The sequence below is a fragment of the Zophobas morio genome, unplaced genomic scaffold, assembly GCF_036711695.1.
Source record: "Zophobas morio isolate AGI-343-1 ecotype UQ-CSIRO unplaced genomic scaffold, CSIRO_AGI_Zmor_V1 ptg000375l, whole genome shotgun sequence".
Taxonomy (NCBI): domain Eukaryota; kingdom Metazoa; phylum Arthropoda; class Insecta; order Coleoptera; family Tenebrionidae; genus Zophobas; species Zophobas morio.
The window spans coordinates 20,620-37,730 of NW_026972479.1; the positions used below are offsets into that span (position 1 = coordinate 20,620).

Below are 17,111 nucleotides of genomic sequence, written 5' to 3' on the forward strand. Positions count from 1 at the left end.
TTTTTGTTGAATTAAAATGAATGTATATACACAACTTAAAAATTGATATGTTAAATCTACCAGTTAAAATAAATATAAATGCAAAGAACGGTACTCTCAGTTATGTGGAATGTACCCTTTTTTTTAACTGCGCACTGTAATTGGATCATTAATCAACATTTTTTATATATTTATCCCTTTCTCTAGTCGCCGAAGGGCTTTTAGAGATAAAAATAAGGTTAGAAGCAGAGTTGATTTCATTATAACATGACAAATTAATTAAATTTAAATACTAATTTTTCCTTATATGTTGGTGTTGGTAGTATGACCCACTGCGCGTATTTCATACAATTAATCTGTAGCGCGTTATTTAAATAATAATAAAAAGAGAATAAATCAACTTTATATACAGAGAGTTGCCTCGCGCTACACCCAAGATATTAAACTGTCGAGTGAGTGCGTTGCACACCTGGTTAACAAATTTTAAAAACCCCTTCAGATAAATATTTCTCGTGTCTATGGCCAACCCTAAATGAGGTTTTGAGAACAACGCTGGAGATAGCTCCCCTGCCCTTCCTCTGAGGCAAATATTGATTTTTATTGCATAGAAAAGGGTTATTTATATAAATATAAGTTAACTTTGGAGGAATTTGCAAGAAAAATTAAGTTTTATAAGCTATTATGACATTAGCTATTTTTTCTTTTTTTTTATGTACTTACAAAGGACTTCCACCTGGACAGCAAAACAATATCTATCTTTTATGCTTAATTCTATCTGATGCTAGAGGAATCCGCAGCGTTGTTAACTATTCGAGAAATTTTTGAAATATTTTATAATGTTTTAAGGTGCTAAACGGGAGTTGATAATTTCCTTCCATTGACTGACCTTTTGTCTTCCGCGACTAGATTTTGGGCAGTGAAAAGTTTAAAGATTCTAACGCCTAACTTTTTTCAACTTTTTGGAGTTCTTAAAGGTCTTTCCTTACTTTACTTGAAATAATTTTGTCCTTTTATAATAGTTATACAAACAACAAAATGTCATTCTTAATAAAAGACCTCTTTCCCCCTAGCAACTGCGAAGTTGTGTGCGTTATTTAAAATATACTTATTAATAAATAACTTAAGTTTTATATTAAAATGATAAGAAAAGTTGCACTTCAAACCTCTTCTGCTTCTATAAATTCTTACACCAGTGAGTATGACCACTTGGAGGCAACACTTAAAGAATTGGAGGAAGCACACCTTAACAAAAATTTGTCAAAATTCTGTTTTCTTTTGCAAACGGGTAAACTTTACAGTAATTGAGTAGAATCTAATTTCTTTAGAGTTTTAATTTTTTTGGGAGAATTCCTCGACTTGCTCAGAAGTATGGGAAATTCAAATTTGAATTGCGCTAAAAACAATTTTTTGAAGTACACTGATAAAGTTTCCATTCTACTACGAGAGCTTAGTTATAGCAATTCTTGCCCCCGAGATCTATTAATAAGTCCGTTTACCTCCAGTATTATTCAGGAAGATACTCGCGACGTTATATTTGAACAGATTTTTACGAAAATATTCGGCTGCGTTGTGGTCGAAGCGCTTTGCTGCTAAGTGGTGGAGGCCTTTGGGGTTAGTGACGGGTTGCAGTTAATTTAATAAGGCCAATTGCAACTTTAAGAATATTTTCATCGGCTCCAAAATTTTTATCGTTTTTTCAGGAATTTTTCATGTAGGCGTAGTTAAAGTTTTGTTTTTTAAGCGCCTACTTCCAAAAGTGATTTCCGGGTAGATTATATTTCTTTATCAACTTATATTACCTCCCAAATACTTTTTCCTGCCTTTAGCTCTTCGGCCGGCGCAATTGTTGCGGCCATAATTTGTACAAAGACGCACAAAGCCTTGAAAAAGTTCTTAAAACAAAACGCCTTCGAATTTAGAGTTTTTGAAAAGGTGCATCTTCAAAACACTTAGTAAATATGTTATTTGTAATAATCTTAGTAGAAAGTCCATAAAAACTTCTACTTTGAAAAGCTAAAGCGGTTGATTCAGGAGGGAGGTTTCCTTATTTAAATACACAAAAAAAATTTATTTAAAGAATTTGTGTTACTTTAACTTATTTAAATACAGCTTTAGCCGATCAGGAAGATTTGAGGGCCGCAGTTCGTTATTACACCGAAGATTTAACTTTTTTGGTTTGATACTTTATTATAGTTACCAATTCAATATTAGTAGTACGCTTAGGAAGCGCATTACCTAACTGGGCGCATCCTCAACATTAGGTAGTAATAATTGTTAATTATTAAACCCGTTACACACCTGGACCCACACGGCTTTCTTCTTGTAGCGTTACTTGCGCAGGGAAGCACGGACGAGCCAGACTTTTAAATCACTTGACCGCCCCCAATATTGCACGTGCTTTTGGCGGAGGTGCTGCTGTTCGCTGTTTGAGTATTTGCTTCTCTAGGTCATATGGAGTGCCGTCTGCGCCTCATGCGCACTTCCTGCTTTTTATAGGCCTGTCAGGTCGTAATCTGTCTGCTACCCCTTTCCTTTATTTAATGCTTTCATGCAGACTGCACAAAAAGATCAATGGGGGCCGGGTGGTTCCCTGTCCCTTTGCTGGTACGAAAGGGGGGGGGGTGTTTCCTAGGGGGATACGCCATTTTTATTGATTGATTGCGGGCTCGTGCAGAGTACTGGAGTGACGGGTCTTTAGAATGTGACATACCTTCCACACGGCTTTCGGGTGTCTTTCCCACTGGGCCTGCATAACTTTTAAAGCGATAACATTGTCTATTCCCTGAACAGAACTGTTTAACATTGATCATTTCATAGTTTCTCAAGTAAATCCCCACATCGTTCCCTTCGTGCATCCTTCCAGCCCCTTTCAAAAGGTTGTATTTCGTTAAAATGTAGTGGTGCTGGAAGATATTTATTGGTTTTGCGTCCTAAGTAGCTTAAGCTTGCTTTCCCTTCTGCTCTGGATGTTACCCTGCTAGAGTTGAAAAGAAGGCTTATTCAGGTGTTCTACTGATAGTAAGCGTCTCGAGTATGTAGTAAAACTTTTTTGCGATTGCAGTTGAAGGCCTTCGCCTTTGGAAATTTCATAGCTTCCTTGCTATTAATATTGGATCAACCTTACACCGGCAACACTACTATCGTCCCCACCGTCGGTTATTACTAAAGGAACTGGCTAACAAAAGCGTTTATTTATAGGTAAAAAGTATAGGAATCGGAGACTTCATAAATCTTTTTCGTCACCCGAGCGCTACGTACATTACAAAAGTTATGAAAATGGGTGAAAAAAACACAAAGACAGGTAAATAGTGTCTTATAAGTATACTAAATAAATTATTTAATTGTTTTTCAAGAAATAAAAACAATAGAATTAAGGAGCCGAGTTGAAAGAACAATTTCAAACATTCTGCTTCGTTTAAAGCGAGAAAATAGCAAAGTGTAAAGGCCACAATACTACTCGAACGTCAAAGCGATTAATAATAATAAAAAAATCGCTTGTGTTTTATTTTTTGTTCTGGTATTTAGCGTTGAAAAGCAGCAGACACTGCTGCTTTAGTCAATAACGTTAAGCTACACACCATTAAAGACTTTTTTATTAAAGCATCGTCAACTCAAGAAAAAATTATTTAAAAAGGACATAGTAAGGACGTAGTACGAATAATGTCGATTAGCAAAGCTTTGAAAAGTTCCGTTATTTGCACTGGCAACTGTTAAATTAATAACTGTGTGGTTATGGGGTTTTTCATATTAGCTGTTATTATTCTCGTCACAATGCGCATTATTTTACGATAAACGTCGTTAATATACGACTATATGTGTGTTCTGAGAAAATAAACAGAATTTTAGTATATACTTTGCCCAATCTTTTATTAATAAAAAAATAAGACAATATTAATTGAATGGAAAAATTCGTGAGTAATTTTTATTGACGCGTAGACAAAGCAGAACTAGGCTAATTGTTAATTTTATTAATTTTCTTCGCTTTATTCCACCTAATTCTTTACGCCCCAAGCAAGCGTTTAAATAAAATTAAATAGAGTCTAATGACTAACACTGACTTAAAGTTTTAAGCTGTTGTAAATATAATAATAGTAAAAATGCTAGTGGATCTTCAGAAAGTAAAGACCGTGCTTTTTGCTACAAAATTTAGAGATTGACAAAAGTTATCGTTTACCTCCGTTGCCTTACTTTTTCCTTTTAGCCCATAATAGTTTTGTGAAAATTTATAAAAAGCAGGTTTGGGATACTAATCTACGCAAAATAAACCAAGTGTAATGCAGGAGTAAGCTGTCCGTAATAAAATTTGAATTGTGAATATTATTTTCTTTAATTCTTTATAGGCGGTGTCTTTTATAAACTTTCGGTATTAGTGTTCTGTAAAAGGCAGTCGCAAAGTTTTATTTAGTATTAAGATCCCATCAATAAAAAAATAAATTTGAAGAGAACAAAAAAAGTTTTAAACCTTTTTTCACACTAATATAAAAAGACCTAGCATTGTATTGTGTACACTCGTAAAAGAAAGCCTGCCGGCGAGTTTAAAAAGTATTAAGTTAAAAAACGGGGTTCGTAAAGAGCGTTGTTTTTAGTCTGCGAGCAAACTTTTAGTAAGTTTAGCAATTCCATCAAAGTGAGTAAGATTTCAGTTAAGAAGGCAGCGCAAAAAGTTTTCTTTAAAATAATAAAGATATTGAAGTTTAAATATTAGGATTGTGTTCCACAGTTGTAGGCGGAGCGAAAATATAAATTATGTATAACTTTGTTGCTTAACGCCTGCAGACTCTTTTTTATTATTATTATTACTTAAAGTGAGTTCAATAAAAGCTGGATAACACTTATTTCTTTTTTAACTATTATTTATTAATATAAAAATTGGGATTATTTATAAAAATACTCTTTTGACCAAAGGTTTTTATGTAAGAAATTTAGTTTTATTTTACAGAGTTTTCTTAGACGTTTTTTCTCATGTTTTTAACCAAGTCTTTATCTTTAGTCTACTTTTATGTTTGCCTACCGTTTTAAAATCATAAATCTTATTATAGTTAAAAGTTTTTCAAGTGCTTTATTTTCAATTAGGGTTCTTTAGTTAATTTTTATTGGTCCCGTTTGTAATAGGACTTCCGCAAATTAATTATACTTAAAATAAAGCAGCAATAATTTTATAGTTAATTTAGTTTAATTTAAGTGAGTAGTTCTTTTCCTACGATTTCAGCAATTAGCTTAATTAAAAAAAATTAAATCTTTATCACTGTGTTACTTTAATAAAAAATTTAAACAAGTCATATGAATATGTATGACTACTAAGGAGTTAAGATACAAATAAGTTATTGACTTTACATAAAATAAAGCTTAAGCGGTGCGTAAGTTTTTTGTTACGTTAGGATAGTCCTTGCGGTATCGCTCTGTGTTATTATTTAAATTTTTTTATTAAAATATTTTACATCCCAAATTTTGCTTTACTAAGTAGTACAAATGTGGATTTTTTAAAAGTTTGAACTAAGAATTTTTAACAAATGGTGGTTTTATAACAATATAAAACAGAATGTTTGTGAAATTTAAATTATTAAATAATTACCAACAAAATTCAAATTAACTTATCAAAAAATTTTACGTGATCTTCTGAAAACGTTTTTTTTAACAATTTCCATTTTACAAAAGTCGAAATTTTGAATTTATTTTAACACGCCTTAAAAATTTTGTCTTTACAACAAGAGATCATTATCAAAAGTATTACCATTCCTCTATTTGATGATAACGAGAAAGTATAAATTTTTTTTTTTAAATTTATAAAAAAAATTCAAGATACAAATTTTATAAAAAACAAATTAGTTTATCCTAAATAAAATTTAAAGCCTACATACAAGCATATAAAGAAGCGCCTATATCTTTAATTAATCAAAAGCGTTCTGAATCAAAAATATTTATAAAAAAAATTCAATAGCCCTCGAACACTAAATGTTAGATTGATAGAAAATTTGAAACATTTAAATTAAAAATTCTGCTTCCTCAACTCCAAAAGTCTGAGAATTAAAGCGGACGAATCAAAAAAACGGTCGATGCAATTTTTTAAGCACTCCGAATCTTTCACAGTGAAATTGGTGGACGGATCTATAAAGTTTAGTAAAATATAAAAATTGTTATAGTAAAAAAATAATCAGGAAATAAATCAATTTATAAACTAATTAAAAAATATATTAAAAAAGTGTTAGATTAAATTATAACAAAAATATGATAAATATATATTACATCATTAAAGGAGTAATATTAAAAAAGTTATTTTTTAAAAATTTTTAATTAGAAAATATAAAAAAGTTTAGTGTATAAACAAAAAAATAAAAGCTTTAAAAATAAAGTTAACAAATAAAAAGATTGTAAAAAATTAAAAAATATGAAAAATTTATTAAATAATAAAAAAGTAATTTAAAAATTTTAGCACAACATTAATAATACCTTATGCATTAGTAAAAATAGTATTGTTTTTCTGCTCTATAAACTAAATGGAGTAGCCTTATAAAGTAGTACAAAAACTCTTTATAAAACTTGATTAATTAGTTAGAAGGTAAATTGTAGAAAGTAAATAGAATTTATAGTGCGAATATTAACTTCTTATTTATAAAATAATAATTCTTAAAAAAAATGTTTTTTAAATAAAAAATTAATTAAATGTGAAACGTATTGTTACAAAGTTTACCAGTGGGACCGCGTAATTATTTTATATAATAGTTTTGGTAAGAATATGTACAACTATAAAAGAAGCAAAAAAATTTTTTTTGATTAACTTAAATAGTAACTTAAAATTGTCACAATGCTATTGAGTGTCTAATTTAGTAATTATATTTAATTTTCCACAATGAACGTTGTAAGTATGAACTGAAAAGTGTACTAAACATGATAAGTTATTAAAATAGCTAACAAGCTAAATTATATATATTACGCTGCTAATGTAAGCTATTGTATATATTTATCATATTTTAACTATTAGTATATAATTTTAAAGGATATTGTAGAAAAAATAGAATATTTTGCTGTTACCTAAACATTTCTTCCAGCATTTTTCTGTCACTTCCAAAGCCTTCAGTTTAAAGCGAGACAACTGTAGTTCTTTTTCTAAAATTTTTTCAAGTTCAACTTGAGAGTTCTCTGACATTGCTTTTCACCTTTTATGTTCAGTTTAAGTAATAAAAAGATTATTTATCTATCGACAATAGGACGTTAGCTTGCCTTAAACGAAGTAATTAATTTAACATGTGCAATAACTTCAAGTAAAGTTGGTAAGCCCTTGCTTAAAGAGGTTCAGAACCCTTCGAGTGTATATTGCTCAGGTTATAGTGTCTTATTACTGCCTCAGTTATGTATTTTCTGTAATTTTTTTTATTATTTCTCATTTCTATCAAGTGAAATATGGTAAATATAGATTTAACTATGAGAACAAATAACATTTGCAAATTTTTTGTAAAGTTATTAAGCCCTTGCATAACTAAGATGCTTAGAATATTTTAAAAAAATATTGATCAGCATTATTGCCGTTATTACTGTCTCAGTTAAGTATTATGTTTACTTTTCTCCATTTTTTTTTTATTAAAGAAAAATGATAAAAATATAGCTAATATTTTATTAAAATGCTCTTTTTTTTTAAGTAATAGATGAAACAAGTTGATTAGTTCCTTTTAGGTTTATTAATTATATTAAAAAATGTGTGTTGTGTTTAAATATTTTTATATGTTAAGGCAGCACAACTATATATATTTTTTTACGCAACCGAAACTTGAATTTTTAAAAACACGAGGCGCATTCGCCTAGCTTAGATCTAATAATTTGCAAATTTTGTGTTCTTTTTTGTTGATAATTTTAACCATAGATCCAGCTAAAGTAATTCATTAGTTATTTATTAGTATACAATATTAACTTAAAGATTTAAACTATAAAAAAACAAGTGTTCACGTTAAGGCTATTTTGCTTTCAAATTTTTTAATGAAAAAATTAGCTAGACTGTTATAAATTTTACGCTAACCTTCGTAAACCGAAGGCATTATTAATATTTTTCATTTATTTATTATGAAGTTGGGTACTAAAGTAAAGAATATACGTTCTTTTTACTGCTTAACCCTCATTTCCTTTACGGTAAAGGGTCGGAGAGTACACTCCAGAGGTAGGGAAAAATGACTTTTTACAATCTAATAGAGCACACAGTGCATTTTTGTTTTTATTTAAGTAGTACTTATTAAAATTATCATTTATTATTACGATTAATGTCATCATTACTAAAATAGTATTAATCTTATTGTTATTAAAATTATTATTACAATTATTATTACTATTACTATTGTTGGTAAAAATAGAGATGGAAGTATTACAAATGTTTACCTACTAGATTGGTAGGATTAACAGGTGCTTAGGTTTCCTAAATCTGGTATACCATGAGAATCGTAAGTTTTTATCATAGATAGCAATTTGTTAGTGAGTGCTGGCCTGTTCAAAGTATTTTTCTGCTTTATTTTTTAATCAATTGGGCGATAAATTCAATCTAAACCCTCGGTGCAGTTGCAGGTTTTCCTTATAAACCACGGGGCCTTAGTACACAATCGAAGAAAATTATTTTGTTGGATTTAGAACCTATTTAAGTGTCTTATAGAAGAGTAGATCCAAGCGGAAGGCGCACACATGAGTATAGGTAGTTCCAAGGTTGTTAGTTAACTAGCCTAAGTGTGAGTTTCATTTGAACTTGGGGTCAATAACTACTCCAAGATACTCAGTCTTCGAGCATCAGAGGATACCTTTATTAAATTTTGGAAGTTACTCACGGGCGATGTTTCCTTCTACGCGAAGCAGTAAGGCCTGCATTTTGTTGGCTTAAGTGTTTAAGATTATTAGATGCAAACCGGCTTTCAAAAAGTTCTAAGTATGATTGCATATCCCTTACGCCCAACGGGTCTAATTTAGAACTTGTATGGATCACAGTGTCATCAGCATAAGCATACTTGCGCAAGGGAAACAGTGTTGACCGCCGTTGGGATACCTGAAGTGAAGATAGAAAACAGCAGAGGGAACAAAAGGGACCTGTGAGACACATGCAGAAGGAGAATACGACGAATAGGAAATTAGGGTTTCTATCTGCACTAAATTTTCCATCTTTTAAAAAGGGCCCGAATAATTGAATTAGGTACGAAGGAATATTATAATTCGCCATTTTCAAAATTAATTCTTTGTGCCATATGTTATCAAAGACTCCTTCCTACAAGGATTGTATCTATTTAATAATTTAACGCCTCACAATCTGTTCAGTGGAGAAATGACTTTTTTGAAAGCCAAACAGTACATTAGGGATTATGGACTCCCTCTCCAAAAAATTCTGCAACCTTATTAAATTCTGCGATTTTTCCGAGGTAAGATTGGTAGGCTTCTATGGTGATAATCTTTGAGCGAATGTTTGGGGGTGGTCGACTTTGGTATCATGACAACATAGGAAGGTTTCCAGCGTTGGGGAAACGTTTTTAGAGGAAACATATAAATCCTTTCAACAATGTAGGCGAGTGCAGTTAATGGACCTGTTTAAGCATTAGATTAGTTATACCTTCTGGACCGCTCACTTTTTCATGGTAAGTGTTCTTATCACTCCAGTAATTTCTTCCAGTGTGTTAAGCGTTAGCGAATCAACGAGTGTACATTCTTAATCGGTGTAAGGAATAGCGGTAAAACAAAAAATTAGAGCAATTAACACTTTGAGAAGTGGAATCGGAGTGGCGCTCAGAAATTCTGCAAACAGATTAGCCTATCTACCGGGAAATAAATTGCGTGAACTGCGTGGTGGATTATGTATGAGTGTAGGGAGGTTTTATTTGTTCTTAAACCCTTTTGCTAATTTCCATAAAGAGGATTTTAGATTTTAAGCTTGTCTTTTCAAGTTTTGTTGAAAAAAATAAGTAATCTCTTTTAACCCTATAATTCGCTTGGTTTCAAAGGCGTTTGTTGCTCGGGGATTTAGTAAGCGCGTACCTTCTTTTCATACATCTCCTTTTGGTTATTGTGCGTTTCAACTTTTCCGGTAGTATAAGAGGTAAAACAAGTAGGTTTTGTGTTCTATTGCTCGATTGTGGGAACTCAAGAATTACGGATTCTAAGCGCGTCAATGCATCATTGAGGTTACAGAGGGGCAACGTAGGAGCCACGAAAAAGGAAGGTCGTCCTCCTAACATTCTTTAAAACTAGACCAATTCGTTATTTTATCCTCCATTTTAAATTTTAGGGAGTATGATGAAGAGTGATTAGACCAGGATTGCGGTCAGAAAACAGTTTCAACAAAAAACGTTGTTATAGAAATTGAAGCACAAATGTTCTTCATCAGGACAATAACGAGCACACCGGTTGTGTAAGTTGTGGCAAAATGATTTGGGCCACGGGGACCCTATCAGAAGGATTCCTATTTCTTTTGCAAGTTTTTCTATGACCTCAGTTGGGCTCGCGCAAGTACAATTCCAGAGTGGATGTTTACAATTGAGCCCCCCACCAACAATTACTGAGATTGAGCCAGAGAATATTGCAATAATATACCTCCTTTTAAATGTTTTGTCGGAAGGTTTATAGGTTGAAAAAAAAAGTATGAACCATACCATGGTTATTAAGTTTCAATTTAAGACCTAAGCCCTCAAGACCGAAAAAAGTTTTTGGTATTCGAGAGGAAAGTGCAGCATGTGTTTTTATTATGAATAAAGCTACTCCGCCATGTCCAGAATTGGGTCTATCTTTTCTATACAATGGATAGCTTGGCAGCGTGTATTTTATCACCCTGATTAATGTGCGTTTCTGAGGCTAAAATTATGTCAATACCTGACCTCATGGCCAGCTCTTGGAGTTCGCGTATCCTGGGTGCGGGAGAGCAGCACTCCAGACTAAGATCTTAAAGTTGTGTACCCTGGGTAAAACTCATGGGTCATATATAAAGTTTATTTATGATTTTGCAATTTCTGTCGTTAATGAGGAAACAAAGTTACCCATCATTTCATTGACGAGTTTGAGCCTTTTAAATTTGCCATGGCTCGGTTTCCTTTCATGTATTTCAGAATCAGCAACTATACATAGAGATATCTGGTTGGACTTTTCGTTCTTCCCTCTTTGCTTCATTACGTGCAGAAATGACTGTGTGTTCCACTTAGCAATTCGCGCAGCGGGGTTTAACAGATTTGTCTTTTCCGCGAAATTTAGAGTCGTAATTACACTTTTAATTCTGATGTGCAGTACTAGAAACTGCCCATGTGGTTGGGAGCGGTAAGTACTCGCGCACTGGAAGTGTCGGGGGGTTTAACAGTTTTCCTTCTAAAAGTATCACATTTAACCGAATGTTTTTCATAGGAGTCTATTTTCTGATAAGATTCTTTTAAATTTGTTTGTGAGCGAATTGTTCTTTTAATGCTTCGACGGAGGCAATAAGTTTTCCCAAGCTCGGGAGTGTATCGCCCGGTTTCGGAATGTCCCATTTTAGACTTTTGCAGAAAAGTTTTGCTTCTGTTGGTCAGATTTTAATATATGTATATATATGATTAGTTAGTATATTTAGCAAATCCTTAGTAAGAAATAGAGGTAGTAATAAATATGTAAATAAATAAGATATTTATAGTCAATTCGTAGTAAAAGTAGGGGTGCGCAGGTCACATTCAAAGACACCACTAATATTATCCGAACTACGCAGTAATAAAAATAAAAATTGTTAGCAAAGTATATATTTTTAACTTAGTCAAGGCAGAAACTGCATAAATGAACGTAGAATGGTAGCAAGCACGTTTAAAATGGTTGCACTTCAATAATTATAAAGGGAGAGCAGCAAAGCTTAGCTTTCGAAAGTGGTAAAACAAAATAATCCAGTCTTGCTGCTCTGCCATACCGCTACTTAGAAGTAAAGATCGACACAGTAATTTAGTTATTAACACTAATAACTGTGTGGTGAAGTGATTTTAACAATTTATTTATAAAAAGGTATTCATTTCCACGTACACCATTTTTATATGAAGCTTATTTAAAAAACGTCTAGTACAAACATGTTCATTTAAACTTTTAGTTGAAAGTAACAAAGAAGCAATTGTCAACCCAAGTATACTACTACATAACTAACTGTACAGCAATGCAGTTAAATATTTGGGAATGTAGTAATATAAAAAACTTAAAGTATTCTTATATGTTAAATATAAAATACTATAGCGGTAAGGTAGATGCAATTTTAGATACAAGAAACCAAGTATTTGATCTAATAAAATTATAAAGTAGATACAAAAAGAATAGTAAGGTGCTTTACAGATGTGAATTTTTTTTTGACACGGACACCTACTTGTTGAACGATACTAGTATAGTTGTGCCTATGGATTTAATAAATGTTTATAAAGGAGTAAAGATCACAATATAAATATTTTAATAAAATACTTATATGCACACTACTAGAGTGCCGTATCTTAACTCATCAGGCACAAAAACCGAGATTGCATAAATGAAAAAGCTAACTTGGACAAAGATAAAAATAATTACATTGGAGTTATCGATCTTCAAAAATTTCGGAGAAAAAAGTTAGAGCGATTATATGTAACCTAAACGACTTAAAACATTTAGGAATCACGTAGAGTATTATACATCTTATTAGTTTATGAAGCATCTAGTACAAGTTGTTACTGCTCTTAAAGTAAAGTTCATTTTTTATAGTTTTTAATCTGATATAGCCCGCAATTTTTATTATCCAAATGAAAACTATAGTATTTTAGTGAGTTGGAACCTGTTAACGTTACGGAATTTACATTCACATTTTGACTTTTACTCCAACCGAGTAACACAAATATAGAAATTAAAAATCTTACAACTATTAAAAATTTGATTACTAAATCTCTATAACAAGTTGCCCGAAAATGCATCATTATAATTTGCTTTGGTAGTTTATTCACCTTATTAATAAAACCAAAATTTTCGACAACGAAGTTATATAAAAGCTATCACTTTTTATTAAAGCCCTTTTATCTATTTCTAGAGGCCATGTAGTTCAAAGCCGAGCCAGCCTTAAACCATTCTACTTGATTCTCATTTAAAGTGTGATTCAGAAAAATGTCTCTAGTAGCTCCGTCGGCTGCCAAAAAGAAAAAGTTTTTTATTGCTATCTTATGTAAAAGTTAATTTACCCGATTCAATAGTGGCCTTCAAGGGCTCTCCCGGCTTCAGAGCAGTCACGTATAACGTAATGCGATCGGTAGGATTTATAGCATCGTAGTCAGCGGGGTTCTTAAAAGTGAGTGGGAGAAGTCCTTACGGTTGGTAATTTGGTAATGCCGTTACTTAAAGATTGGCCATGTTAATAAGAGATACCTTGTTTCTTTAAATTTGTTTCATGAATCCTAGCAAAACTTTTTACTATTATAGCAGCCCCGCCTAGAAAACGAGGTTCCAGAGCTGCATGCTCTCGGGAAGACCCCTCACCTTGCAAGAATATAGATGACTTATACTACACTTAAGCGAGTTGGAAACACGAAAATAAGAAGACCATAATTTTCGTCTCCAATCACAACCCACTTCTGCCCTGCGGACTTATACTGCTTGGCGACTTCTGGCACTGAATCAACCTCACTGGTGTAGACGTTGACCACCTTATTGGCCTTTTTTTTATAGGGGTGTAGTGGATAAGTAAAAGCACCGCTGGTACAGCTGAGAATAAAGAACCTCGTTGTTTGCAATATTAATAGCGCCGATAAGCATGTTGTTGCTAATATTCTCGAGATGGCCACGATATTTTAACCAAGGCCTAGAAAAAACTTTCTTGAGTAAAGTGACGGCGCGCGCCGTTAAATTGGACTAGACCCAGCCATTGATATGTGATCTGTGGTGCATTTTCCCTTGACTTTGATGAGGATGGGGCACGATCGAAAGTCCTCGCCATCCCATTTCTCAAAGGGCTTGAGGGCTTGAATGCGGAGGGACTGGGGATCAATGACGACCTCAATGTCGGAGGAGTCAGCAGGTGGTGCCTGATAGGTGTCCTCCCCTTAAGAGTCGCGCCAAATTTAGAGCAAAGATATAAGGCCTAAAGGAAGCTGACACATGCCAGAATCGAAGCCTTTAGGAGGAAGCTCGTGGCCCGTGGGCGGTTTTAAAAGAAATTCCGAGCCGTCAGCGGCTATGAGTTTATCCGTCAGGGGATTGAACAGAAGCGTCCCTGTAATTCAGAGCTAAGAGAAGGCCAACCAGAGTCCTGAATACTGGAAAGAGGGTAACCTGCTAATGAGAAAGCCGTGCAGAGTTCAGGAGAAGTAATGAAAGCATGAGTGGAGGGATTGCCATCGTTGCGCTTAGAAAAGTTTCTAAAAAAAAAAGGAAGTTTAATTTGATCAAAAGAGCGGGCAGTAAAAAACGGGAACGGGAAGGCACCGGTTATATGACGTCATAATAGTGTTCTTCTCGCCCATTTTCACATCGGATCGTGACCATTGGCCAATGCAGGGCCCACAGGCATTGGCCAAGACCACGCCGCCGGCGTCGCGAAAGACCTGAGCCTGCCCGTCCTACCGCGGTTGACCGTAGCGTTAGTAAATTGCAGTAAGAAGCTGTAAAGTAGAAGCACTCTCTCAATGGTGGCCCGAATTTGCTCGGACCCGGGAGTCACTGTGAAGCTGGACTTGAATTTTGTACCTTTCGCTATGAACAACATCAGAGGACTAGTAAAGCACACGCGGGATTTACGCACTCAAAGCTTGCTGCGCCACGGAGGCCGCGCGGCTCATGTCCTCGTACGAGGAATTGGTGCAGGAGCCAATAAGACCAACGCAGATCTTTTCCGGCCAATCGTTCTACATCGCACAGGTTAGTTTACAACCCCAGAGCGCCAGTGCAGGTGCTCTCAAGTAACCTTTCGCACGTTTTCTTTGAATTTAGAAAGAGGATGAGCCAAGTCTGGCGAAAATGGGCCATTTACGTGCGGCTCCAAGGAGGAGAGATCAAGCTCAATGACTTGGTCGTACTCGCACCCTGAGAGTAACGCTAAGTACCACGTGCCTCTCACGATCACATGGGAGAACCCTCATCTGGTTGAAGCAAGAAAGTGTGCTTTTTGGCCAGTCGAGCAATGTTAGCACGGCCCGTCGCGGACAGATAGTCCGCCATACGCTTGTTGAACGGGAATACAGAAGTTGTCGCCCCCACCTCCGCCCCCATATTGCAAATGGTGCCCATGCCTGAACGGAGCTGGCATGAGCGTCGGAATAACGCAGAGAAGTCAATAGTAATAGCCACCAGTGCAGGAGATGGAAGGGACTCCCGGGCCAAAATATTCCACTATGTTTCCCGTGCCGCCCTTGACTGTGAGGATCCCGCAAACAGCAAGAATGATGTCTGACGAGACGGTCACGTGTTCATTAGCAACACGAGAGGGTGCGTCGCTGTGACTGAGTGGGCGTATACCTTTTGGGGAGGCCCAATCCTGTAGCTTTCCGGTCAGGCGGACTCCAATGATATTGGGATTTTTCAGTTCCCAAGGAAAGTCGGCCATCACGTCGACGGCGTCAGCGCCGCCGACGCCTATGCAGAGCGCTCCGAGCCCACCTACATCGCGTATGAGTTAATAATCATGGTAATACAAGAACTAAAAAATGGATAGGAACCTCCGTTGACGGTATGCGAGTCGGTCCCTATCATCAGGAGTCCTCAAAAAAAAACTTTTTTTTTAACAAAATAAAATATTAAAAACCCTTTACCGGGAAAAACATAGTTCTCAAGGAGAATTTGGTGAATAATACCGCTTCCAGGACGCCAAAAGCCAACCTAAAAAATTATAAAAAATTAGTAGGCAATAGAGGTTACGAATCTAAAAGATTAACGCCATATTTAGAAGATGCAGTAGATAAAAAGTCGTAGACTTCTTTGTTAGAGACTTTGGCCCGCTCCAAATCATCAGTGCCTAACAAAATTATTACAAGGAATTCAACTTGTATAATCAGTAATTGCCTCCATCTTTAGCTTCAATTAAATGATCACAGTGGATAGTAGAAGGCACAGCAACTTTTGAAAGGCCGGAGCTCATAAACTGAAGCATCGCCATCTTTACAAATAAAACCTTAGAATAAGTTTCTATGACTGCAGAAATAGCTACCTGTGCAGTGGCATCTTGCATAGCAACTCTGTCGGGTCGTAGATTAAGGTAACTTTTCCCTCTAATTAATTCCTGACAAATATCAAAAATTGATTTTTCATAACGAATTTTAATAAACTCTAACTGAATTTTCTGGGTCATCAAGATGCGAGTATAAAATCTTCTCGGATAACGTGAGAGGTTTCATATTCAATCTTAAGTTCAATATAAAATTAGAGGTAGGAAAAGTTATTAAAAAAAGTTTTATAATTATAAACTAAGAAGTAAAAGTAAAAGGCTACCTGTCTTTTACAATTTTTAATTTTCTTTCCATATTTTCGTAATCAATAGTTTTCTTATCGAATTTACTCATAGAGACTAAACAAAAGTAGGTTACAATTTATTTATATAGTTAATTTTTATGATATAGTAGAACCTCCTGACATTCGTCGGAGAGTCCGACAATGAATAATATTACTAATACATACAATCTTAAAGATCATCACGTTTAACCACCTCGAAAAAAAAAAAATTTTTTTTTTAAAAAAAGGTTAACGATTCATATAAATAGCAGAAATTACCGAAATAATCTTTCTTAAAGGCAAAAAGAGCAAGTTTTGTAAAGCTATTTAAAATTGTGAATAATTGTTTAGAGGTGGCGGGCCCGGTCAACCTCACCAAATGTAAACGATAATGAGCTATTGCCTACTTTGGTTCAGTGATGTTTTTTCGGATAAAAGTTTTTATTTTAAGCGTGTAAACGGCTATAATTGTCAAGTAACACGAGCTATAACGCTTGGTTAAGTATGCTATCCTTTACATATAAGTACATCATTGCGTAAGTAAGAATTTGAGTAATTAAGAAGGGTTTCACTTGTTGCGCTTTAAAGGATATTCTCTACTACTTTCTTTTTTTGTAAACTTGTTATCCTTAACTAGTAAGCTTAAGCGACAGTTCACCGATTCTACATTTTATACATTTCGTTTTTAATCCCTAATGTTTAGTGCACTTTAGATACATCTTGGACTAACAGGCTCTATTTTAGTTAAG

General features: G+C 34.3%; 2 protein-coding genes across 6 annotated transcripts; one reads left to right on the forward strand and one right to left on the reverse strand.

The window, feature by feature from the left end:
- The first annotated feature begins 556 nt into the window (after window positions 1-556).
- Window positions 557-3,451, forward strand: LOC135120317 (uncharacterized). Of its 5 annotated transcripts, none has more exons than XM_064044617.1 (21): window positions 557-593; window positions 704-825; window positions 886-953; window positions 1,034-1,064; window positions 1,125-1,264; window positions 1,325-1,465; window positions 1,522-1,590; window positions 1,680-1,746; window positions 1,806-1,911; window positions 1,963-2,017; window positions 2,089-2,153; window positions 2,203-2,240; window positions 2,306-2,369; window positions 2,426-2,484; window positions 2,534-2,583; window positions 2,654-2,707; window positions 2,770-2,855; window positions 2,918-2,983; window positions 3,041-3,134; window positions 3,191-3,280; window positions 3,333-3,451. In XM_064044617.1, the coding sequence occupies exons 2-21, from the start codon at window positions 758-760 to the stop codon at window positions 3,419-3,421; spliced, it is 1,500 nt and encodes a 499-aa protein (XP_063900687.1). In that variant the 5' UTR covers window positions 557-593; window positions 704-757; the 3' UTR covers window positions 3,422-3,451. The 5 variants fall into 5 exon arrangements, with proteins under 5 accessions (XP_063900687.1, XP_063900689.1, XP_063900691.1 ...); XM_064044619.1 differs by having other exon boundaries at window positions 2,797-2,855; XM_064044621.1 differs by lacking the exon at window positions 3,333-3,451 and having other exon boundaries at window positions 3,186-3,280.
- A 9,511-nt stretch (window positions 3,452-12,962) lies between these two features.
- LOC135120310 (aconitate hydratase, mitochondrial-like) lies at window positions 12,963-16,561 on the reverse strand. The gene is made up of 23 exons (XM_064044612.1): window positions 16,497-16,561; window positions 16,363-16,438; window positions 16,206-16,275; window positions 16,082-16,153; window positions 15,937-16,030; window positions 15,810-15,889; window positions 15,687-15,753; window positions 15,594-15,635; window positions 15,394-15,534; window positions 15,226-15,324; window positions 15,012-15,167; window positions 14,843-14,961; window positions 14,681-14,783; window positions 14,558-14,631; window positions 14,365-14,498; window positions 14,212-14,297; window positions 14,042-14,152; window positions 13,798-13,981; window positions 13,660-13,741; window positions 13,484-13,595; window positions 13,309-13,419; window positions 13,125-13,247; window positions 12,963-13,072 (listed from the first exon to the last, which is right to left on the reverse strand). Exons 1-23 carry the CDS (start codon window positions 16,504-16,506, stop codon window positions 12,963-12,965), a joined length of 2,256 nt encoding a protein of 751 aa, XP_063900682.1. The 5' UTR covers window positions 16,507-16,561.
- Window positions 16,562-17,111: the final 550 nt, after the last annotated feature.